The 24847-nt window shown below is 43.4% G+C and overlaps 1 protein-coding gene across 1 annotated transcript in view; it reads right to left on the minus strand.

The window, feature by feature from the left end:
* Nucleotides 1-259: 259 nt before the first annotated feature.
* LOC129334945 (uncharacterized) overlaps nt 260-24847 on the minus strand; it is a 74669-nt gene continuing 50081 nt past the window's right edge. Inside the window, exons 6-9 of the mRNA XM_054987336.1 lie at nt 12506-12649; nt 8249-8379; nt 4026-4196; nt 260-553 (exon numbers count right to left, since the gene is read on the minus strand). Coding sequence (XP_054843311.1) covers nt 428-553; nt 4026-4196; nt 8249-8379; nt 12506-12649 — 572 coding nt within the window. The 3' untranslated portion in view covers nt 260-427. The remainder of the gene's footprint in view (nt 554-4025; nt 4197-8248; nt 8380-12505; nt 12650-24847) is intronic.

The following is a 24847-nucleotide window of genomic DNA, read 5'->3' on the forward strand; positions in this document are numbered from 1 at the left end:
CCAGGGCCATTTCAAGTCTGGAAAACAGTGTATGGGGGAAGGCCGAAGGCTTGGCAGAGTATCGGGGAAGGCTGAAGTACATTCTTCCCACCCCCAGACACCACACGTTAAAAACTGTTATGTGTAGTCTGGCCCTGAGTGACCATATCTAGCCATTGCTGGAACATTCTTCTTCAAATGTGTGTAATCCCCAGTTAACGCCAGTGGCCAAGGCCTCATTTTGTGATTGCAAATTTCGTAAATTTATGATGCGTTATGTGAAAAAAAAACACACAATTCTTCTCTCTTTATTTTAAAGAAGATGAGCACACACACACATCTCTTTCAAAGGAGACGCCTACACAGTTCTTCTAATGTGTCTAAATGGCTAGAATTCCAGGCACTGCGGACACTTTTCTAAACAATTACCCTCCTGTAGCAAAAGATTTTAAAAGCTCAAATGGAACACTTTGTTACAAATGTCTACATTGCCACTCTCGCGCAGAGCTGCCTGGAGGCGGGGAAGAGGTGCTTCTTGACACATTCGGTACCACATCTGCAGCATCTTTAGGATCTGCACATGAAAACAAAACAAGAGCATTGTGCAGGGAGTGTTAAATGACCGTGACACTTTCCCAACATCTACGGAAAAATCCTTCATAGCTAGTTTCTACCTGGATCTCATGTTGCTACTGTGTGGATTCATTTCACTCCAGTAGCTTCGAGCACCATTCAAGCACCCTTGCTGGAATCTACAAACTAATGGGCTTGTGGGAGATCAAATCTAGGTTTCCTTGACCAGAGACACGGGCTGGAAGCCTCCTTTTGTTTCCCCCAGCAACTGTCCAAAGGGAAGCCGGCTAATCTAGTTGGTAAAAAATGTTCCAGGAGCAACAGCTGACCGGAGTGCAAGGCCAGGTCACAACATCTTTGGGGCACCGGGAGCCTTCATGCCATCTCTAATATGGAAAAATGTGCTAAAGGATTTCAATGACTTTTCAATATCACACGTGTGTCAGTTATAAGCCTAGGAATGGCCAGGTGCTACAACTGTTTGGCACATGCTAGGATTGTACATGAGCTACATTTTAGCTAAGGTGCATATAATTTTTTTTTAAGAATCCAAAGGAAAATTTTTATACTGTCTTTTAATAATAATAACATATGATTTATATACCGCCCTTCAGGACAACTTAACGCCCACTCAAAGCGGTTTACAAATTATGTTATTATTATCCCACAACAATCACCCCGTGAGGTGGGTGGGGCTGAGAGAGCTCTGAGAGAGCTGTGACTGACCCAAGGTCACCCAACTGGCTTCAAGTGGAGGAGTGGGGAATCAAACCTGGCTCTCCAGATTAGAGTCCTGCTGGTCTTAACCACTACACCAAACTGGCTCTCAGTTTTTTGTGTATATGCACTTTTGTGTTGACTGTATGTGTACTAACCAAAAAGGAAACATTAGCACTAATATGCTTCATGCCTTATTAACAATGACAGAGCTGGAATCGGATCAGAGCCAGAACTCCATCTTGGAGCATACTTATGCAATAAATATCCATTTTTGTCATGCCTTTTTCTGAAGAAATCTGGGAACTGTTGTTTGAGGGAATACCCTGAATATCAGAATTACAGATCTAGGGAGACAGAGAATTACAGAGTGAATCACACACTAACTGATTTCACTCTGAAGCTGTGCGGTTTGAATGAACCCCCAATGAGTCATCTTGCCCAAGGGCTCCTCCATCCGATGTGGACCTTTATGGAGGACAACAGAAGGCACACCGAGAGTGCCAGAACAGCTCGGGAGGGTGAGGTTGGCGGATCGCTTGAGCTCGGGAGTAGAGATGGGCACAATCCAAAAAAAATTAACGATCAAGCTGATTGTGGATTAGCGCTTGCGACGATCCCAATCTAACGACCTGCACCGAGCATCTCCCGTTCCCAATCCGTGGATCGTGGATCATGGAGGCAAAAGCAGAGGGGCACCCCGCTGTTCCCAGCGATACAGGAATGGTGGGTGATGCCAGCGGCATCTGTGTTTGTGTTTGGCCGTCTGTGTTTGGCCGTCAGAGCTGCCTATCAGGGTTTGCAGGGATGAGATTGGAGTGCCCGTGGCTACAGAACACCCCCTTCCCCCTCCCTCCCTTGGGTGTCTTCTCCCAACTGGTGACTGCTTTGCTGCTCCGTGGTTGGAAGGAAGCCCTGCTGATCAAGGAAAGCTGGGCTTCCATTCGGGTTTCCAGGGCGAAAGAAGGAGGGCAAACACAGCTCAGGCATTCCCCTGGCTCTGTTGCCCCGGGAATAGATTACTGGCGCCTGATTGTCTGCATCCCCAATCCGAGCCCAATTGCCCCGATCCAGGCCCCTCCCAATTGCTGGATCATTGGCCATGGACGATAATGGTCTGCCAGGTCACGATCGCACGATCGCCATTATCATGGGTTTCTTTCGATCATAATGCGGATCGTGCCCATCTCTACTCAGGAGTTCAGGCCTGCAGTGTAGTAACATCAGTGGACATATGTTGCTGTGAGCCTGAAGGGTCCAGGAGAGGTGGCCCAGCTCGTTCTGGGGAGCACGAGAAGCTCCAGCGATCACGGGGATCGCGCTCGAATCTAACTTGGATCCCCTTTGTCTATTCCATTCTCTACTGATGTAGCGAAGCCTGGATGGTCTCCAAGCCCTCAAGCAGAATATAAGGCTGAGCCCAGCTTATTGTTGAAGCAGCTTCGGCTGCTGCCTCTAAGAGTCTCTCCACACCTTACTAAAGACCTAGGGATTCTCAAGTGAACCTCATTTCAAGTGCCCCCCCCTCCAACTTTCCATGCACTCAATCACACAGTCACACTTCAATTTGCTTTGTACCACATATTTGATATGAGTTCCTCCTCAACTGCTAACAGTGTCCCAGTTTCCCCCACATCCATTCATTCAAATGCAGATCTTGACACTTTCTCACAATTCAAAGGAGCCTACAGTACTTGTTCTCGCAGCAAAAACAGAGCAGGATTGGCGCTTTGCCCTCTGAATCACTTGCAGAGTGCAAAAGGTGCTCCCTTTGCACACAAAGGGAGCACCCCTGAAATGGGCATTCACGTGCATTGAGCAAGAACAGCCTGCACGCGAATTGAGGACTAGACACGCAATCCTGCACTTGAGCATCCCTAGGTACTTAGTAACATGAAGAGAGACTCTGCATTGTTTCAGGTCTTGCAGGAATGGTTTTTAATTTAACTCTGTCTTGGCCATTTTCTGTTTTGTATCCTGTTCTCTGAGAATCTCTTTACATGTAACATCTTACATGAGGATGCTCAAGTGTAGGGAGATGCAATTTTAGCCGGGAACCGTAGTTTAAAAAGACAGACCCAGAGGCTTTGTCACTTTCACTTGTCTAAACAGAGCCCATGGCAATCTCACCTCCCTTTGGGGAGGTGAAATTAACAGAGCCTTCAGAGAGGCAAAGATGAAATTAACAAACCCTCTGAGGAGAGATCTCTGCCTGCTCTGTCTTTTTAAAGACATGGGAGGGGAAGTCCCTCACTATGTTTCCCTGGTCAAAATCGCCCCCAAGCTATTTTAATCCCTGGGAGGGAAAGAGAAGGTAGGTAGCATATGGGTATGGGAGAGAGGTAGAGTATGGGTATATGTCTTTTTTCCCTGCCAGGGCTAAAAGCATATGAAAGTGGCATTTTCATTTGAAGAAACAGTGCAGGGAAAGAGAGAACCTCTCTCCGTTCTCCAAAGCCGTGGGCCTAATCCATATTAGATATCCCTACAGACACCTGTTAAGGCCCAAATATACTTACTGAACTCCAGTATCATGGTCCTGAGTTATTGGCCAGTGCCAGCTGCTTGTTACTACAGCCTTCTTGGTTGGCATCTAAATATAAGGAACCCACCAGCTTCATATCTCAGCCTCTTTGTACATACTACTTAGTGGCTTTTAATGTGGATTTTGACTTCACCATCTTCACCTGTCCCTTGGTTTCTGAGTCAATATGACTCTCATGATGGCGAAAGGCTGAGCCCTGAGAATTCCTTACTTGGTCGACCGTTTCCAAATGCTCATGTTCTAAACGGAAGCATCCCTCCTCCGAAATGCCTAGTTTGCTAGCAAGAAGCTTCCAGTTTCTCTTCTTTGCAGATATTTCCATGGCCACCTCGGACAGCTGCCTCTTGTTGAACCCCTGCTTGTCTTCAACTTCTGCAGCAGTCTGTAGGAACAACATGGGTGTTCAAAGCTTATTAAGAAACGTAGTAACAGTTTAGAAGGGAGTATCAGTCAGTCATTTATGATTACAGCAAAAGCCAGTAAAACAAAACAAAATACGTTATTACATCAGGGCATAACGATAAGATCAGAGCATTAGTGCTGGAAGAATTGATGGAATAAAAACAATGAAGATAAAAGAGAGTTAATAAAAAATGGCAAAAGCAATTATACGACATTTTCAGCTAGAAGGAGTCTGCGTTTCCTAATGGCTAAAGAACAGAATCTGGCCACAGCATAAATCACTGAGCTCTTGAGTGTCTTCTTAAAGGAAGTTGTGCAAGATTTCTGGTTTAAAGTTGAGATAGGACTGCAAGGGGATTTAGACAAGAGAGGCAGTATAAGACAAGCCCTTTCCTCTTGATATAGTTCACAGAATAAGAGAACATGAGTGACCGGTGCCACCATGTTGGTCATGCGTGGGCACAAGCAAATTTACCTTGCAATACGGCAGAAGGAAGTGCCTCAAATCGGGCTCTGGAGAACGCCCATCTGTAAGGCTCATGAGTGATATTGGAAAGGTAAAGAGCAGCAGTAAAACTGGGGCTGGATTTTAGACATTTGAAGTTCTTGGGCAGCAGAGCTTCTTCATTTTGGAATTACCCCCAGAGGCTATTCCATCTTATTGCTATTCTTTAAAGATTCCAGCTCAACGCAGAGCCTTCACATTGGCTAGACTTAACTCCTTCCCCTCTAAAGTGCTTTCTGGTCGTTTCTCTGGACTCCCTTATTCTGAACGAGTTTGTGACTGTGGACAAGGAAAGTTAGAGACCTTGGATCATATAATAGTTTTTTGCCCTAAGTGGAGTAAGGAAAGAGAGAGATTTATTATTCCTATTATGTTAAAAGAAAAGCTTCCCTTCCTTCCTTGGGCAATCTCAGTGCTACTGTCTGATAACTTTCCTGACAATCAAACCTCTGCTATAGTGGCTTCCTTTTTAGCCACGGTGATAAAGAAACAAAATCTTCATGAGCTTAGATAGTTTAAAGTGATAATGACGAGTTATGTCTGTGTGAATTGGGTCTGTTCAAGTGTACAGTTCATATTTTGTTGGTGTTTGTATGGCTTATGGCTTCGGCTTCGGAAAAGCAATAAACAATAAATTTAATATGTAAGGCATTTTGGAATTCAATATCAAGAAGTCTCTGTGTGAGTATCTTAACCTTTGAACTAATGAAACATTTTATTCCCCAGTTCAGTTCCATAGGTATCCTGTTAGTTTATCCTGCAGATTGTATAAAACAGAAATAGAATAGTCCTGTAGTATAATGGGATAATTCACAAGACCACTTTCATAAAGGTTTGCATTTTATTCTACTATTTGTTGCTGCAGTGAGTTCTACTTTAGTAATTCCATTTTCTGAATTGTTTATGGGGTGTCATGGCCTTTTTGATTGCATTGGTTTCTAATTTTATTTCTTTGTTTATTTTATTTCTACCCTGCCTTTCACCCCAGAAAGCACCCAAAGTGGCTTACTTCACTCTCTTCTCCTCCATTTTATCCTCACAACAGCCCTGTGAAGTAGATTGGGCTGAGTGTGTGTGACTGGCCCAAAGTCACCAAGAAAGTGCCCATAGCAAAGTGCCAGAGGAGTTAGCCATGTTAGTCTGTAGTTGCAAACTAGTAAAGAGTCCAGTAGCACCATTAAGACTAACCAATTTTATTGTAGCACAAGCTTTCAAGAACCACAGCTCTCTTCACCCCGCATACATCTGATGAAGAGAGCTGTGGTTCTCGAAAGCTTATGCTACAATAAAATTGGTTAGTCTTAAAGGTGCTACTGGACTCTTTACTACATAGCAAAGTGGGCATTTGAACCTGGGTCCCCTAGAGCTGAGTCTGGCCATCTAACCATTACATCTCATTAGCTCTCTTTTGCAATTCTAGTCTTATTGCACTGTTTATTGGATGCCTAATGCCGCCCAGTTGCATTGTTTTATATTTTGTAAGCCACCTTGAGTTTCAGCAAGAAAGGCAGGCTAGGCAAATAAAGAAATAAGACACATTTTCAGTCAGAATCAGCCTCCAAAGCAGCTCCCGGGAATCAAAATGTACAAATGACAAAATTTGATACAAATTGTTTCCTAGGGAGGGGATTCTCAGCGGGATCTAGGCACAACGGGGATGTACATGGGTGACAGCTTTTTCTTTTGTATGCAAGAACATTCAACAACATTCGCTTCTACATTTTTAGTAAATAAGACTAAGATAAGAAATTGCCTTAGTAAATAGAGACAAAGTTTCCTGATTTCACTCGTTCTAATTAATACATTGGATATAGTTAAAGTCAGGGCTTTTTTTCTGGGAAAAGAGGTGGTGGAACTCAGTGCGTTGCCCTTGCAGAAAATGGTCACATGGCTGGCGGCCCCGCCCCTGATCTCCAGACAGAGGGGAGTTCAGATCGCCCTCCGTGCTGCAGCGCGGAGGGCAATCTAAACTCCCCTCTGTCTGGAGATCAGGGGGCGGGGCCACCAGCCATGTGACCATTTTCAAGAGGTTCCGGAACTCCGTTCCACTGCATTCCAGCTGAAAAAAAGCCCTGGTTAAATTACAAATTTTGGACTGGATCCAGACCAAGTTTTCCATCCACATAAAGCACTTCTATCAGTGGAACAGAAATCCCTGCCTCCCTACCCCAGGGGGATAGGGGCTTCCTAGGAACCACGAGTGGCAAATCAGGGGTTTGCAACGGGAAGAGAGAATTAACGGAACTTATGCCACTCCTATTGACAGCAGAAAATTTAGTCTGGACTGAACCCTTTGGTTTGGCTTCTTCAGCTGTTAGCAGTGGAGTGTTTAACATGTTTTATTCTGATTAGAGTTGGGCAGGAACCTAAATATGACCCAAAAAAACCCATGAACCAGGCTGGGTCGGGGTTCGCGAACCAGGGTTCGTGGAAGCGCCTTTCCATGCTGGTTCGTCGGGTCGTATTTACAGGGGCAGTAAAGGCAGGAAAGGGCCCTTTAAACTGTTAAAGGCCCCTTCCCCTGCCGCTGTTAAGGCCAGAAAGGGGCATTTAAACCCCACGAACCACGAACTGGTTCGTAACTGGTCCAGTTCCATGGTTAGTGGTTTTGTTTTTGTTCTTGTTCCATGCCCATATCTAATTCTGATTCAGTTTTTTTCCCCAAAGGCCAGACCACTAAGAACAGATCTGCAAAATATTGGTTTTTCAATCACTCTAAGGGCAGAAAACTGCACACGGAAGGTGGCAAAATAAGTGTCACTCAGTAAAGTAAGAGATGATGGTTACAGAGTAAAGAATTATGAATTATGAATATATTATGTGAAAATGTTATAAGCATATTACTAAGCTAACATCAACTACTGTATATATGCACATAAACAATTCAAAAACAGTGCGGAATAAGTAATAACAAATCAACAGGTATAGTTTGGGAAGACACTCAACAGGTAAGTCTCCACAAAGAGATACGCAAAGATTCAAGGTAAGTACTGCTAAATACATATGGTAAGTACTGTATGTAAATGTCTTTCAAGCTGACTTTCTTCTTAAATCCTTAAAGTTGGTAAGACGGGACAAATGCTCTCAAATTGCCCAACATTCAGGGCTGGCTGGAACCTGATGTTTCGTTATATCACCTCCTCGGGGGCGAAGACTTGATCCACCATATTATAAATGTTTAAAAGGCAATGTAACAAGAAAACTTCTTACAGCACCATGAGTCAATAAGTCAAAGATGGCATCCGTTCCATATTGGTTTTCGGCAAATCTCTGTTCCATTTGACAGAAAATTTACAAATACGCCATTTCATGTAGAATGCTCTCAACAGTAATGCTGACTATGCTCAGATAGATGTTTGGATTCAAATTCTGCAAACAAACATACATAACCCTATTATCTTATATCATATACATTCCCTATTTTTAAAACACAGATTGTGAATAACCTTCTTTGATCCTTAAATTCATGAATGCTGTAAGATAACAAATCATGAAAAAAATAGGAATGTAAAGAACATTCTACTTACACTAAGATGAGAAATCTGAGACTTGCTTAAAGTCAGATTTGGGGATATAATTGGGAAATTTAGAATAGACTGCACCATTTCTTGTGGAAGGTTTTGTACCCAGGCAACAAATACATCTTCAGAGATATAACCTAGTGCAAACAAACAAACAAACCCAGCATTCACATACAAACAGCATAATCTGCATTTATTTTAAAATGTGTATTCCACCACATAGCTTATTCAAATGGTCAAGATGGCTTAATATCCTTAAAATTCACAAAAGTACCCAAATCTACAAACATGCATAAAAGTATGCTAAGAACTGCTAAGAACCAATGGAAAGCAATTTGATCATGACACAGGACTACCAACACAGGTGTCTAGGTACAATTTTCTTTGTGGTGTAACAGCGGAAAGGCTCGTGGGGTTTGGAACCAGATACTCATCTTATCTGAGCAAGATAGAGTGTATCCCGGATGCCAGGAGCAACAGCCTAAGGTTCCCAAAATTGCCCTGGCAAATTTGGGCGTGCAGTGCCTGGGGAGGGCAGTGTTATTGGAGGATGTAATGTCGTTTCCAGGTGATGTTCTGCGCTTCCTTCTGTAGCATCAACAGTTTGTACCTCTGGGTAAAATCTCAGGGAGGTATATCCTGGATAGATGTATCCTGGATAGGTGTATCCTGGATGCCAAGAACCTTGCCTGTTCACCTATCTTGTGGCAACATTTGTGCCATATCCCTGGACATCATGCCAGTGATACTGATGGCAGAGCACAGTAGCTTTTGTTTGCTTGCTTGATTGACAGCCTGCCTTTCTTGCTGAGAACATATGAAGAGCTTGCTGGATCAGCTCAGTGGCCCATGCAGTCCAGCATCCCGTTTCACGCAGCAGCCAACCAGTTGCCCTGGAAGGCCAAACAAAAGGACACTGGGCCAAGCTAGAATTGATGAATCACACTTGAATGGCAAGCGAACAGACTCATGTGTATTCCTCCCTGTTCACTTGCACTCTACTTGCACTCCACTCGATCATGTAGTGCAAGTGGAGTGCAAGTGAACAGGGAGGAATACACGTGAGTCTGTTCACTTGCTATTCAAGTGTGATCCGTCACTTCTAGCTTGGCCCACAGAGGATGAGGACTGCCTCTGCTGCTGCACGGGGAGGCTCCCTTCAGTCACCATAACAAGTAGCCACTGATGGACCTCTGCTTCTGAGACTCAAGGCAGATTACGCAGTGAAAGCCAAAAAGGAGCAGTACCACTCCAATATAATAATAATAATGACAACAACAATAACATGATAATGATAATAATAATAATACCAACAACAGCAGTTATATACTGCTCTTCTCGACAGATTAATGCCTCACCCAGGGTGATGAACAAGTTAGTGTTATTATTATCCCCACAATACAGCTGGGGAGCTGGGACTGAGAAGAGTGGCTTACTCAAGGCCACCTGCTGAGCTCATGGCAGAAGTGGGATTTGAACCTGCAGAGTACTGATTTGCAGCCGAACTACTTAACCACTGGTTGTTGTAGATTTTCCGGGCTGTATAGCTGTGGTCTTGGCATTGTAGTTCCTGACGTTTCACCAGCAGCTGCGGCTGGCATCTTCAGAGGTGTAGCACCAAAAGACAGAGATCTCCCAGTGTCACAGTGTGGAAAAGATGCTGGCAGGTCATTTGTATCTACTCAGGAGGGGTGGGGTTGAGCTGAGTCATCCTGTAAGAGTTTCCCGGGGTGTGGAATGCTAATGGAGGGAGGCTTCACTGTATCCTGAGGAGGTTCTTTTGCATATGGATTGATGCTTGATGTGCTAATCTTCTCTGCAGGGCTATTGTCGGGTATAGAGTGTTTTGTTAGCCTGGTGTTTTTCAGGACTGGAAACCATACTCTATTCGTTCTTAAAGTCTCTTCTTTCCTGTTGAAATTGTGCTTATGCTTATGAATTTCAATGGCTTCCCTATGCAGTCTGACAAAGTAGTTGGAAGTGTTGTCCAGTATTTTGGTGTCCTGGAATAAGATACTGTGCCCTGTTTGAGTTAGGCTATATTCAGCCACTGCTGATTTTTCAGGATGGCCAAGTCTGCAGTGTCTTTCATGTTCTTTTATTCTTGTCTGGATGCTATGCTTTGTGGTCCTGATGTAAACTTGTCCACAGCTGCGGTGGTCCCGATGTAAACTTGTCCACATTTTGAGGGGGAACGCACAGGAACGCAGTTCCGGCAGTTTCCCAAAGAGGTCACATGTCAGGTGGCCCTGCCCACATGACTCTCGGCCATTTGGGGCCCCTTTCAGCCTGGATTGGGTCTGAAACGGCCCAGATCGGGCCTCTGACGGGTGGTGGATCACTTTCCCGCTCATCAGTGGCCCGATCCTGACCATTTTGGGCCCCTTTTCAGCCATTTTCAGCCCCTTTTTGCCATTTGGGACACAATTTCAGCCCGGAATGGCCAGGATTGGGTCCAAAACAGCCAGAATAGCTGATGTCAGGGGGTGTGGCATATGCAAATCAGTTATATTAATGACACACGTCCAGTGATGGCAAGAGGCGTGGCATATGCTAATGAGTTATGCTAATGAGTTCTTCCAGCTCTTTTTATGTGAACTGACCCCTGCTTACCTGCATGATCATCTTTGAGGACACCTTTTCACCAATTGGACTTGTGGACTAGATATTACATTGTATTGTAAACTTTTTGCAATATAGATTGTATGTGATGATAGGAAGGATTGTTTCATAATTTTGCCATAACAGGCTACATCGTTATATACATTGATTTTCATATTCATTGATTATTGCATTGCACATTTTAGCACCTTGCACTTTATAATAACAAAAATTATATTTAAAAATATAAAAAATATTTATTAGTGTACTATTGAAGAATCTAGATATATTCATGTTCCCTTTGGTGTTACTGGTCTTGAACTGAAGGAGCCCTCAGATCGGTAGATTGCCTTCTTCTGCAGCTTCTTCCGTGGTGGTCCCGCATCCAAGTACCGACCCAAACGGCTTTTCTGGAAAATGCTCAGTATTGCACAAGATCGTGCACAAACGGAATTGCACTAATTCTGTTTATATCTGTCCTTATGCATCTCTGTCTCCAAGCCCTTTAAGTCTCATTGATTTCAATGTGGAACGTTTAAGGACACTGGTATCTCTCACAGTGGAATCAACCAAATTGCAGCTGGATTGTTTATCAAAATAATGAATGAAACCAGAGACCTCCTTCAAAAAGCCCTTCCCCTATTTTGGTCTGGTGGAACAGTATAGTATAGCCCAGGGGTGGCCAAACTTGCTTAATGTAAGAGCCTCATAGAATATACATCAGATGTTTGAGAGCTGCAAGACATGATGCCTTGAAGTGACTTCAGAAGAGGAGGGTGGGTTTGGGGGAGTGTCCTGAAAGTGACATTACAGGAAGGGGTGGGGGTTTGGTGCAGTATGCTGGAAGTGACATCATTGGAAGTGGTGGCGCTTGGGAAGAGCCATCACCTGATCTTTGACTTGGAAGTGATATCACGAAAGTGATGTCACATCTTTGCTTGGCTTCATCCCCAAAGTCCCCATGTATTTTCTGAGTCAGACCTGGCAACCTCAACATTTTTATTGAAACTATGAAAGAAAGAAAGAAAGAAAGAAAGAAAGAAAGAAAGAAAGAAAGAAAGAAAGAAAGAAAGAAAGAAAGAAAGAAAGAAAGAAAGAAAGAAAGAAAGAAAGAAAGAAAGAAAGAAAGGGAGGAAAGGGAGGAAAGGGAGGAAAGGGAGGAAAGGGAGAGAGGGAAATAAACTAAAATAAAATGTATGGCCACGGCAATACTCAGAGACCTCTGGGAGCCACACAATATGTCTAGACGAGCCACATGTGGCTCTCGAGCCGCAGTTTGGCCACCCCTGGTATAGCCCAATCTTGTCAGATCTCAGAAGTAAAGCAGGGTCAGTACTTGGATAGGAGACCATCAAAGAAGACTTTGGAGAGGAAGGCAATGGTAAATCACCTTTGTTTCCCACTTGCTTCTCACTTGCTTCGCTGGGGTCACCATAATTTGGTTGTAACTTGATGGCACACACACAATTTTGGTCAGCTTCTTAACAAATACTCATAAAATCCACTAGATGGTGGTGTGTCATGTGCTTTGCAAAGTATGTTTCCCAGCTTTCTAGTCCATTACATCTTCTCTTAACATGCCATCTTGCAGACCTTATCAGCATGGCTCTTTGGAACTTAGTGTTTCCTCAGAAGATCTTTTAAAGGAAATCAGCTCATTACCTTGATTGTTTTTATCCACTGCCTTGAGAAAGAGACTGGAAAGCTCATTAACTGCCCTGCGACTTTCCTTAGGATACAGTTCATGAAACAGGTCTCGGAGTTGTTTCTTGCTGATATTGCCAGGGGCTAAAATTTGGTACAGACCTGAACAATGGAGATAAAGATAAAATTGGCAATTAATGTCTAGAGCTGTACCACATATTCTTTTGTTTCAATTGGGTGGGAGGAGGAGTAGAAACTAGCCCTTTTGGTGGGAAATTATTTCTCAAAAATACTTAAGATTGCGAGAATAGTCACCTTATTCTGCCATTCTGTCTGCCACCATGGTTTTCCCTGGTGGCTGCTTCTTCCAAGATTAGTCACGTGGGTGATTAATCCCACCCAACGAGAAACAACACAGTGAATAAATATTTGGATATGAGGACAATGTGAACGAATAAATGATTATTTTTTCAAAGGGAGCTCATTTGGCACTGACAAAATGGTCACAAAGACCTGTGGATAAGTTCAGCTCAACTATTATGATTGAATATGAATTATTAATAATATTAATTATTAATAACTGGAGACTTGTCGCATCTCTTGGGGGAGATCTACAAAATATTATTGCAATACCATACGGAAATGGAGCAAGTGAAAACTTGTATGATAAAATGGATGCAAAATGTTGGGGGAACTATTCTGATGGACTTATGGGAAAATTTATGGGCTAAAGATATAAAATTTACAGATGGTCAGCTATTAAGAGAATATTGGTATAAAATGTTCTTTAGATGGTACACTACTCCCAAAGATATTGTGAGTTTTAGTAAAGACTACAGTGGACATTGTTGGAAATGTCAGAGGACGGATGCAACATTTTACCATATGTGGTGGACTTGCAAGGAAACATGAAAATATTGGATAAAGACACATGAAGAGACGCAAAAGATTCTCAAACTCAGATCTGAATTGAACAAGGAGATCTTTTCCGTTAGATGGTGACGGCAGCGAGAGTACTATTTGCAGCGAAAGGGAAAACAGATACTTGTCCTCGGCTCTCAGAGTGGAGAAATAAGATTTATGATATGCCTCAATGGCCAAACTGATTACCTATTTATATAACAGATCGATAACCGAATTCTGGGGAAAATGGAGGGACATTTTTGACAGAAAATAAATGATATAGAAGTTTACATAATTAAAATATGCTAAGTAAAGGAAGAGAGAAATGTAATGTATCCAGGCTTAGAGATGCTAAATATAACAGATTTTTGTTTATTTGAATTGTTTATTTAATTACCAGAACTGCTCTATATGTACTGTTCACGTACTTATTGTTTATATATGATTGTATAAGTTTCAATTTAATGTCTAATCTAGAACTTGTATAATTTTCTTATTATGCACTTACTTTACTATACTTTCTTTTAAATAAAATTCTTTATATATGAAAAAGCTACTATGATTCCTAATCCGGATTAAAACTATTCTCTCTCACAGATTTTTGTCACCAGCTGTTACGGCATAGTAAGGCTGACAGAATTTGAATACAGAGCTGGTATCTTTGGTTAGGCAAAGGGCCCTCCTACAACTTCAACAGAGACCTGCCAGATGTTACAGGACCATAAGGTCAGGGCTTTTTTTCAGCTGGAATGCGGTGGGACGGAGTTCTGGAACTTCTTGAAAATGGTCACATGGCTGGTGGCCCCGCCCCCTGATCTCCAGACAGAGGGGAGTTGAGATTGCCCTCTGCGCTGCTCCAGCTTCAAGCTCCAATGCACTCTCCCTGTCTCTCTCTCAAAATGCCAACAGCAACTGTCTCTCCCTCATGGTCTGCAAAACCAGAGCTGGGAGCCCCCCTCCCCCCTGCTCCTTGTAACAAATTTGGAGCTCCACACTTGAAAGGAAGACCTGCCTATCAAGCTAAATTGGGCTCAGTTTGGAGTTCAGACAGAATTCAGGCAGTCCCTGCCTCTGGTTGCCAAGGGAATTGATTGCAGGTGTCAGACTGTCTGGCTTGATGAACAGCCATGAACGAGGCTTGCAACAAACACCTGTTCGTTTAGAGTTCGTTTAAAATGGGGCCTCACGAACAGCTTGTTCGCGAACAGCCGATTGGGCTGTTCCTGGCTTTTTAAAGTTCGTATTGCTGTTCGTGCCCCTCTCTAATCCAAAGACGAAAAATAAAGAGAATTGGGTTGTATGCTACCACACTTCTCCACAAATGGCAGCACATTCCTCCAACATAAGAAGCCTTCCCACGAGAAATTCTTGGTCAGTGGAAGAGACTGTTGTATTGGCAGAAGACTCCTTGCACTGGAGTCTTCTCCTTGCAGTGGAGCCTCAAATGGACATATGAAGTTGGTTTATCAAGTTCAGTACTGTCCATTCTGGCGGCGGCTCTCCAGGATTCCAGATAGAGGTCTTTTACATCATCTCCTACCTGATTCTTCTAACTGGAATTGCTGGAAATTGGAAAAGGGACCTTCCATGGTCAAAAGAGGTGCTCTTATCACTGAGCTGTGGCCCCTCACTTCCTCCAGCAGCAATGCAAGTTAAGTTCAGCCTTTCAAATAAAGCTCTCTCTGGTGGCAATATCAGAACATTGCTTTGGAAAAACTGTACTGCCCCCGCACCCAGTACCAATTATGTTGAAAGGCTTCAGCACCCTCTGTCCTAGGCATTTTGCTTTCCAATATCCTGCATTTGAGAAATCAATAAATCATTAGATGTGCCTCATTATCATTTTTATGAGGAGTTCAGTGAAATCACAGATGCTGTTTCCTGTTCACTCAAGATAATTGCATTGTTTTCATGCATCCAGGAAATTAGAGTGGAATGAGGATAATTTATTGATCTAAACAAAAAAGCTTGCTTCTTGTGCGTGAAAACAAACAGAAAAGGCATCGGCTAGTTTAAAAGCCAGATGATTCCAAACATCTTACCAATAATTGACATTTCTAATGGTCGTTGATCCATTCTAAACCAAAATCCATGTACAAAAAGGTTTCCTTCACACTGTTTATTTTTAGGCACATTAACTAAAGAACAGGATCTCAAAAAGCTGCTTAAGTATCTCTTGTTTACCTGTTGAACTGCAGCCTAAAGTTGACAGTGGTCCAAACATACTTGCTCTGTTCACATTAATCAAGTCACAAGCCGAGCATTTGCTGATAACAAGAACAAAGCCATGAAGTGTGGGCTGCAAGGAACATACTTCTACAGGAATGTTGCCGGCTCCTTCACTGAGTATTTGCTGTGAAGAACTTTAAGATATTTGAGCAATTTTAACTTTCATTTTCAGCCTAGGTTTTTCTGTGCCTCTAAAGCGGCTCCTCTGAACTCAGCAGCTGTCTATGGTTACCTTTTTTGCTTCCCTTTCCCTCTTGACATCTCTACAGCCAGAGGGAGAGAGAGAGAGCGGAAAGCTACAAGTGACTTTCTTTGCATGGAGAACACTAGATTTTTCTCACAAGGTTACCTGGGAAGTGAAGTCCCTGTGGGCTCCCTGAAGGTTCCCTGCTCCTGGGGAGCTGCTCTGGAGAAAGGGGCCGTGTCGGTGAAGCTTCAGCCGCAGCGACAGTGGAAGGATCGATGTATTGTCGAAGGCTTTCACGGCCGGAGAACGATGGTTGTTGTGGGTTTTCTGGGCTGTATTGCCGTGGTCTTGGCATTGTAGTTCCTGACGTCTGAAGATGCCAGCCACAGCTGCTGGCGAAACGTCAGGAACTACAACGCCAAGACCACGGCAATACAGCCCGGAAAACCCACAACAACCCATGGAAGGATCTTCTGCAAATTCTTCCGCTGTCCCTGCAGCTGAAGCTTCATGGATGCTACCACTTCCAGAGCAGCTCCCCAGGAGCAGGCAGCCTGCAGGACGCCCTGGGAGAAAGTAGCAGCTGCCCGCCCCCAAACGAAGCCTCTTGTGGCTCTTCAGGCAGCGATTCTAACAGAGAGGGGAAGGACCACTCGGACTTCACTTCCCAGGTAACCTTGCAAGAAAAATCTAGTGTTCTCCATGTGAAGAAAGTCACTTGTAGTCACACTCAGAGAAAAACTGTGCACCTTCTATGAATTAATGATTCTGTTATTTTAAGGACAAAACTCACAACCCAGTCACTATCTCATTGTTTATCAGTTTCACACAAAGGTAACATGAGGTCTCAGCTAACTTTATTGGACACCAAAATAAGAGGTTACAAAGTGGAACTAGAAAATAGGGAGACTAGGACAGTGGGAGACCTTCTGGCAATTCCCTCTGTTTCCCACTGGCATTTCAAAGGCCAGCAGGGTAAAAATGGGAGGAAATGGAAGGGGTGCATAACATTGGGGACCATCCTAGAGAGAATCCTAGAGTGTTATCCCTGACATCATGATGTCACTTCCGTTTTCCCACCAGAAGTGATATTGTATGCCAGTGTTTCTGTCCCTGCCCCCCAAATCCTCCTGGGAGTGCCAGGCAGCCTAGTATCCCTATTAGAGATCAACTACTTACAGATGACCAGGGCACACTGCTGCTAGCTGCAGCCAGAACTGCTAGGCTAGAGCAGAGAAACAGCAAGTATGCATTAAAGGTATAGATAGTTTCAGATGGGTAGCCATGTTGGTCTGTAGTAGAAGAGCAAGATTCAGGTCCAGAGCAGATCTGATGAAGGGAGTTCTGACTCTCAAAAGCTCACACCCTGGAAATCTAGTTGGTCTTTAAGGTGCTACCGGACCCAGATTTTGCTCTTAAAGGTACAGAAACATTATTTACAGAACTGTTCCAAGCATAGGGCTAGCAACTCTGGGATGGGAAGTTCCTGGATATTAGGGAGTGAACTCCATAGGGTTCCCATAGAGGGGAGGGATCTGACAACCAGTGTGGTGTGGTGGTTAAATTGTTGGACTAGGGCTGAATCCACACTCACTGGCACAGCATTAAACAGGCGGCGTGAGAGCGTCTTTCTGGCGCGTTTTATGACCTCATCACCCCATGATGCCACTCTCGTGGCACGATGATGTCATAAAATGCACCAGAAAGACGCTCTCACTCCGCCTGTTTAGCGCTGCGCCGGTGAGTGTGGATTCAGCCCAGGTCAGATCTGAAAGTTGTAGGTTCAAATCCCTGCTCTGTCATGGAAGAGCCCTCCAGAAGGAAGCCAGAAAAGTTGGCCAGAAGGAAGTAGGAAAAGAGGAAAGGCTGTAGAAATTTTCAGAGAAGGGAAAGAAGAAATAAGGCAGGAGAGGGTTCCCTGTTTGTTACTACTGATTTTGCTGATAAGATTCATTTATATCATTTACTTTTTCTCCTATATTTTTTGTAATTTATTTTTTCACTGTTGTCCTTTTTTATATTTTTAATATTTTTCCTCTCTTGAATCTTGTCAATCAAGAGAAAAAATGATACAGTCCTGATTTATTGATGCACAACTGAAACTGAAAAATAGGAACACTTTGTGGGGGGAATTTGAGTGTGAGAAAACAGAAAATAGAGCAATAAGCAAAGAATCAAAGATTCAATTCATTCAAGTAAAACAGAGATTTTCAGGTTGAGACAGCAGAAATCCACTTTTTTCCCTTGTCAATTTTTTAGTGCTCTGGTAAGTGCAAAGGCAATAAAATATTCACAATTACAAATTACAAAGATTTTTTAAATTAAATGCAGTGAACTCCTTGTATTTAGGTTTTTGTTTTCACTGTGAATTTATGCCACCCTGCACTGTATCCTTAGCCCCCTCTCCTTCGTCTTCCTAATGGTTCTGGCCAGCCTTTATATAATTCCTAATCATATAATTATATAATTCGTTATCATATCAAGAGCCAGTTTGGTATAGTGGTTAAGAGCAGCAGGACTCTAATCTAGAGAGCCGGGTTTGATTCCCCACTCCTCCACTTGAAACCAGCTGGGTGACCTTGGGCTAGTCATGGCTCTCTGGAGCTCTCTCAGCCCCACCCACCTCACAGAGTGTTTTGTTGTGGGGATAATAACAACATCCTGGGCAGGGGGTTGGACTAGATGGTCTGTATGGCCCCTTCCAACTCTATGATTCTATGATTCTACTTTGTAAACCGCTCTGAGTGGGCATTTAGTTGTCCTGATGGGCGGTATATAAATCGAATGTTATTATTATTATTATTATAGTCCTGTCTGAATTGCATAACTACTGTTTGTATAAAATGCAAATTTTTCTCCAAGTCAAAATGGGTTAGGTGGGGAGTGGAATCAACCCTACTCGAACATTAATCAAATGCATACATTATTTCAAAATAATATATAGTTGTCATCATTATCTCTACAGAAACAGAGAGTTCATTCACTGAGGATTTTTTTATTATATAAATGAGTGTATGAGTTTTTGTTTCATTAACTGATTTAATTAATTGTCTGGATGTGTGCAACCTACGTGTAATAATGCTTGATTTTCTTCCTCTTGCAAAAGCTGCTTTCACTTTAAAAATCTAGATCAGTGAAGTGTGAATCTCCTTTCAAGTATGGCAACAACCTACAATTCCTGTTAATTTGGAATGTAAGAGCCAATTTCATGGTTTAAATCTCATTATGCAAGTTCACATTTAAAAGCTTTTTAGCCAGAGATATCAGATTGCATTCCAAATATTGTGGAGTGATGCTCTGTACTTATTATTCCACAATATCGGAACTTTCCAGTGAATCTTACTTGAGGTTTGAAAGAGCTGCTGTCTGGAATCTAACAGTAGCTGCTGAGACAATTTTGAAGCCATTATTTTGTAACGGGTGTTAGTGGTGGCTGATGAATTTTTATTGTGATGTGAACAGCTACGCATTTGAATAACTCTTCGGCTTGGGGGTGGGGGGAGAGATGCATTCGTATCTGTCACGGCCCTTAGAGGCCCTGTAGCTATCTATTTCTGTCACTGTTATTAATATTACAGATTTGCACAATGCCCAGCAAGCTGCATCTTACTCTTAAAAAAAGCAAAGGAAGAACCACCAAATCCAGCATCCCCAGGCTACGTAGACAGCCTTGCAGAGGTGGATTTTCACTGAATTTTCATATTTCCCATCCAATGGCAGGGGTGGCACACAAAAAGCTTTGCCCACACTTAATGAGAGCAAGTCAGTTAGCAAGCATAAGGTTACATATACAGATAGGCATGAACCGAAAAAAAAATGAACCGTGTGTTTCGTGGTTTGTTGCATTTCACGAACCATGAACCACGAACTTTCACAAACCTGCCCTGGTTTGTTTGGTTCGTGAAAATGTCACTTCCAGGTCAGAAAATCGTCACTTCCAGGTCAGCAGAAGGTCACTTCCGGACCAGCAGAAGGTCTGCAGGAAGTCCATTCCCTGTTGCCAAGGAAACTGATTGATTGGCACCAGGCTGTCTGCAGTGATGAACCAAAAAAGGAACCAAATGAACCAGCCAAAAATTCACGTCGGTTCGTCAGAAATGGGCTCTGATGACCCGCCAGTTCGTGAACCACGAACCGGCCCAATTTGTCACAAACTTTGGTTCATATTTCGGTTCGTGCCCATCTCTAGTTACATATCTGCAGCAGTGGTTTGTGGTTAATTTTTAAAAATCCAACCAGCGCCCTCTTGCTTAACAAAAAAAGGAACTTTCTAGTTCCAATCATTTTGTTTATCAGTATAAATGCACTTCCTTCTTATTAGTGATGTGCTTTACAAGTCATTTACAGTTTTAGGATTTCTGGATGAACAAATAAATGGTTAGGGCCATTTGCACACTGCTTACCGGCCACGGAACATTGCGCCGAGCTCCCGGAACGACAGCATCCTCCTGATGCAATTTCGCGTGAGAACTGCTGTTCTCAAGTGAAATCGCGCCAGGAAGACACTGTTGTTCCGAGAGCTCAGTGCGATGTTCCGTGACCGGTAAGCAGTGTGAAAACAGCCAAGGTTAGGAAGATGATTTCCATTGCAATGCGCCATGAGCCAGCCATCGCAGTTTAAGGGCTCAGAAGACCTCTGATCCAGCAAGCAAGAGCCAGGTGCAGAAGTCGGCTTCCAGGTATGTAGATAATACAGACACAAATCCAGGTCCAGATGCATCTACCTGATAATGCTCATTCTGGTTCCATCACATTGAAAAAAAGGTCTCTCAATGCAGATGACGATATAAATCCTGTCCAGAACCGTTACTCATTGTACGTTGCTGCCTATGATTACAGCTGGATGAAGGCCCTTGATGTCAATGGGAAATGATTTTCTCCAACTGAAATAAATGGGATTTACAGTGCAATTCTATGCAGAGTTACTCCAGTCTATATCCAAAGAAATCAATGAGCTTAATGGAGTAGGTCCACATGGGATTGCACTGTCAATCGCCGTCAATTGGCGCTTGGATTCAATAGAGTGTTTCTGTGGGCAGAATCTCTGCAATGCCTTTCCTTGGGGTCTCTATCCTCCAGGAGCAGCTTTTCAGGGGGCATTCTTGGGCCTTACTAGGAGAATGTAACGTGAAAAAGTCAGAGATCATGAGCAGAAATAATTATATCTACAGAATACTCTGCTGGAACCAAGCCTCTGTCTTGATCGTGCAGGCAGAGCAAGTCCTGGTGGACAAAGCAGGACAAACTGGGGGCCCAGAGCAGCTTACATCCTTCTCCTCTCCTTCATTTATCCCCACAATAACCCTGTGAGGTAGGTTAGGCCAAGAAAGTATGACTGGCCCAAGGTCACCCAGCAAGCTTCCATGGCAAAGTGATGATTCGAACATGCGTCTCCCAGATCCTGGTTTGATGCTCTAAGCACTGGACTATGTTAGTAGTGAGAATGCCTCAATGCATATCCTCAGGCAATCTTTTCCACAAAATAGGGGCTACCACCCCAAAAGCTTGGTTCTTGCACATGGCATGTTCATACCAACTGAAGCTACCAAACAGTCTCCATGGGAAAACCCGTTCACAGCATGTTGCACTTGCTCAGCCTGATTGACAGAACTGGCAGGGGCAGGTCAGCTGAGTGGAGGTTCATCAATGAACCAGACTGGAATTAAAGGAAAGACGTTCTTGGCGGCTCCCCTGGTGACCTCGACTGTGTGCTCTACCACTGAGCTCTGACCCTTGCCCAACATTCTGTAGCACCCTATCCTATTCTGAATTCTGAAGATGGTGTTCAAAAATATTAGAATGCTGAATAGAATTTTGATCTCACAGTGGTTTGGGTTATCTTTATTAGGGAACAGCTAAAGCTCAAACACATCCAGCAACATTTCCTAACTGCAGGGGTCATTTTGTAGAAAAAGAGCTGGAGGAACTCATTAGTGTAGCTCACTAGCATAACTCCATATGCCACGCCCCTTGACATCACCAGAAGTGTGTCATTGGCATAACTGATCTGCATATGCCACACCCCCTGACATTACCTATCCTGTCTGTTTTGGACCCAATCCTGGCCATTCAGGGCCGAAAGTGGGCCCAAAATGGCAAAAAGGGGCTGAAAATGGCTGAAAAGGGGTCCAAATGGTCAGGACCGGGCCGCTGCTGAGTGGGAGAGTGATCCACCACCCGCCAGAGGCCCTATCTGGGCCATTTTTCCCCCAATCCAGGCTGAAACAGGCCCAAAATGGCCAAGAGTCAGGTGGGCGGGGCCACCTGACATGTGACCTCTTTGGGGAACTACCGGAACTGCGTTCCTGCGTGTTCCCCCTCAAAATGAGCCCTGCCTATCTGGATAGGCAGTTTGGCATTCTAAACAAAACTCTTAACTATATAGTCTCAGAGAGTACCACGTCAATCTGTCCATGGAGTGAGTCCTTGTTACAGATGCATCAAAGCCAAGGCAAGCAGTTAAAAGGAAGCAGGGCCTTTTCTGTGGTGGCGCCTTCCTTGTGGAAATTAACTCCCTACAGATGCTCACCAGCTCTAGCCTATCCAGTTTACAGGAAGAGACATTGAAATATTTTTATTTTGCGCTTACGAGTTTAGATTATCCCGAAAGTATGACTTGCAGGTTTGGGATGCTGTTTTTGTTATTGTTTTAGAGGGGTTATTACATTTGAAGCTCAACCTGATTTACAGAAACGTGGATTGGCAGGGCATAGTTATATTATCTGACTAGAAGGAAGCCTCCTTGGTGGTCCCTGGTAGGCCAAAGGGCAGAGCAGGAATGCAACACAAAAAAGTAGCAAACTCGTGTAACCTGAATTTCAATGGCCAAAAAGCTCCCAGAACACACAAAGCTCTTCCTCAAGCTACAGCAGACAACTATGCGCTGCGTTGGTGTGCAGGAACTGGTGTCATTTGCTGGATCACAGACTTATATTGAGAATGGCTTTAAATTGCTCTGTTGTGACAAGCTTCTTGAAGGTGCCAGCTTGCAAACAGGAAAGACCAACATCCTGACGAAGAGAACTGTGATTCTCGAAAGCTTATGCTACAATAAAGTTGGTTAGTCTTAAAGGTGCTACTGGACTCTTCTTGATTATCCTAGGCCATACAATGTTTAAAGCAGAATTATTCAGGAGCACATTCTTATAAAGGGAATGGTGTATTGTTAAATGACTGTGGTTTTTTCTCTAGGAACCTTTTATTGTTTTTAATGCTTTTTATTGTATTGTTGTTTTTAAATTTTGTAATTCATCTGGCACCTTTGTGGAAGGATGCAGAAAGTAGCTTTCTGGTCCGTAATGCTGGCTCACAATCAAAGATGGATTGTGTCTCAACAGTGGGAACAAATGAATGCCTTAGTTATGCAAAGAAGTGCTACTCTGGGGAGAAAGATGGAGGCATGACATTATACCAAAGTAACAAAACACCTAGCTTATTCCAGGTTCAAAATCCACATTCACATTTTCTAGCAAAGCCTTCCTTCTCCCACAATGGTTGGCAACAGTATTGTAGAGAATGTTGTGCAACAGAATAGAAATGGAGTTTTTGTTTCATCGAGAAGGCCAAGTCCCTACAGCTACATCATTTTTTGTGGGGACCAAGGGAAAAAATGGAGATATTAGACATTTTGGTTTGTTTTAAACAAAACGATTTAACAGCAATAATAACAGTTCCAGCAAAAAATTGTCCAGCAGCCAGCTGGAGGTAATAGCCCCAAACAAAGAAAGATTCCAGCTATCAGTTTCCCCATCTGGTCATTAATTGGCAGGAAATGCACTGTGTGCTGTAATTGCTTAATTAATCAAATGAACCCTGCCCTTCAAGACCGGTATTCCTGAGTTTTTCAATTGAGACAGCTAAATCCCACCTGGTATTTCAAAAACAAAACCTTTCAACAGTTCTTCAACTCCTTCCAAGTCCTGCTAATTAATTAATACTTTTGTTTCAGACGCAGAAAAGCTAAAGATAGGCTGCTGATTTATACCTACAGTTACACGGTGCCCGGGTAAAATGTTACTCAACATGTTCCTCGTACTACTTAGGAAATCTAATCTGATAGAATTTATCATTAACCAATTACAGGAATTGACCTGCATTCACAGATGTGTGATTTGATTTGAGAACCCAGCAAATCAGAAATAGCATAGGCACACAAACACACAACAATCTTGTTAAAAGCGGAGTGAGAGTCAAGTCCTGTCGGGCTGCTTATCCTACCATGGAGGAAAAGGGGGATCTAGCTGTTGTAACAGACTAGAAAAACAGTTATCGCTCAAATGGGGCTTTTTAGGATGAGCTCTCTCCTTTCCAAGCAAGTCAGCCAGAAATTTACTCCCAAGACAAATTAGTTGTTGGGGGGGAATATTCTCCAGCTCACAGTGTTTTCTCATCCATGGCCGTTTCCATACTGCTTACCGTCCACGGAACATCGCATCAAGCGCCCGGAACGACAGCATCTTCCTGGCGTGATTTCGCACGAGAACTTACACGAAATCGTGCCAGGAAGACGCTGGCATTCCAGGAGCTTGGTGCGATGTTCCATGGCCAGTAAGCAGTGTGAAAACAGCCTATGTTCTTAAGTCATCTAATATCTACTGCCAATACGTCCTCCGGATAACTCTTCCCCTTCCCAGAACGCCAGCTGCAGCCTTTTTCACTAGCAGAAGCCTTTGATTATTTATTTAAAGAAGGAATCATGGACAGTCTACTCACGAGGTTGCAAAGACATGAATAATAAGCACCAGATCGAACGTTGGGTATCAATAGCTAAATCTAGGGCCGTCCCCTGCTATAAATTAATAAAATTTGACCGCTCAAGATCCACGTACCTAGTCAGCATTTCTACCTACCATCTTAGAGCCTCTTTTGCTGCCCTGTGTTTTCTGTCCATGCAATCAGCCTTCTTGGCCGGTTGCCGCTCTAAGACGCCCGAGGAAAACCATGACTGTTTTCATACTGCTTACCGGCCACGGAACATTGGACCAAACTCCCAGAACCACAGAATCTTCCTGGCGCGATTTCACGTGAGAATGGCAGTAAGC

The sequence above is a fragment of the Eublepharis macularius genome, chromosome 8 (assembly GCF_028583425.1).
Source record: "Eublepharis macularius isolate TG4126 chromosome 8, MPM_Emac_v1.0, whole genome shotgun sequence".
NCBI lineage: Eukaryota > Metazoa > Chordata > Lepidosauria > Squamata > Eublepharidae > Eublepharis > Eublepharis macularius.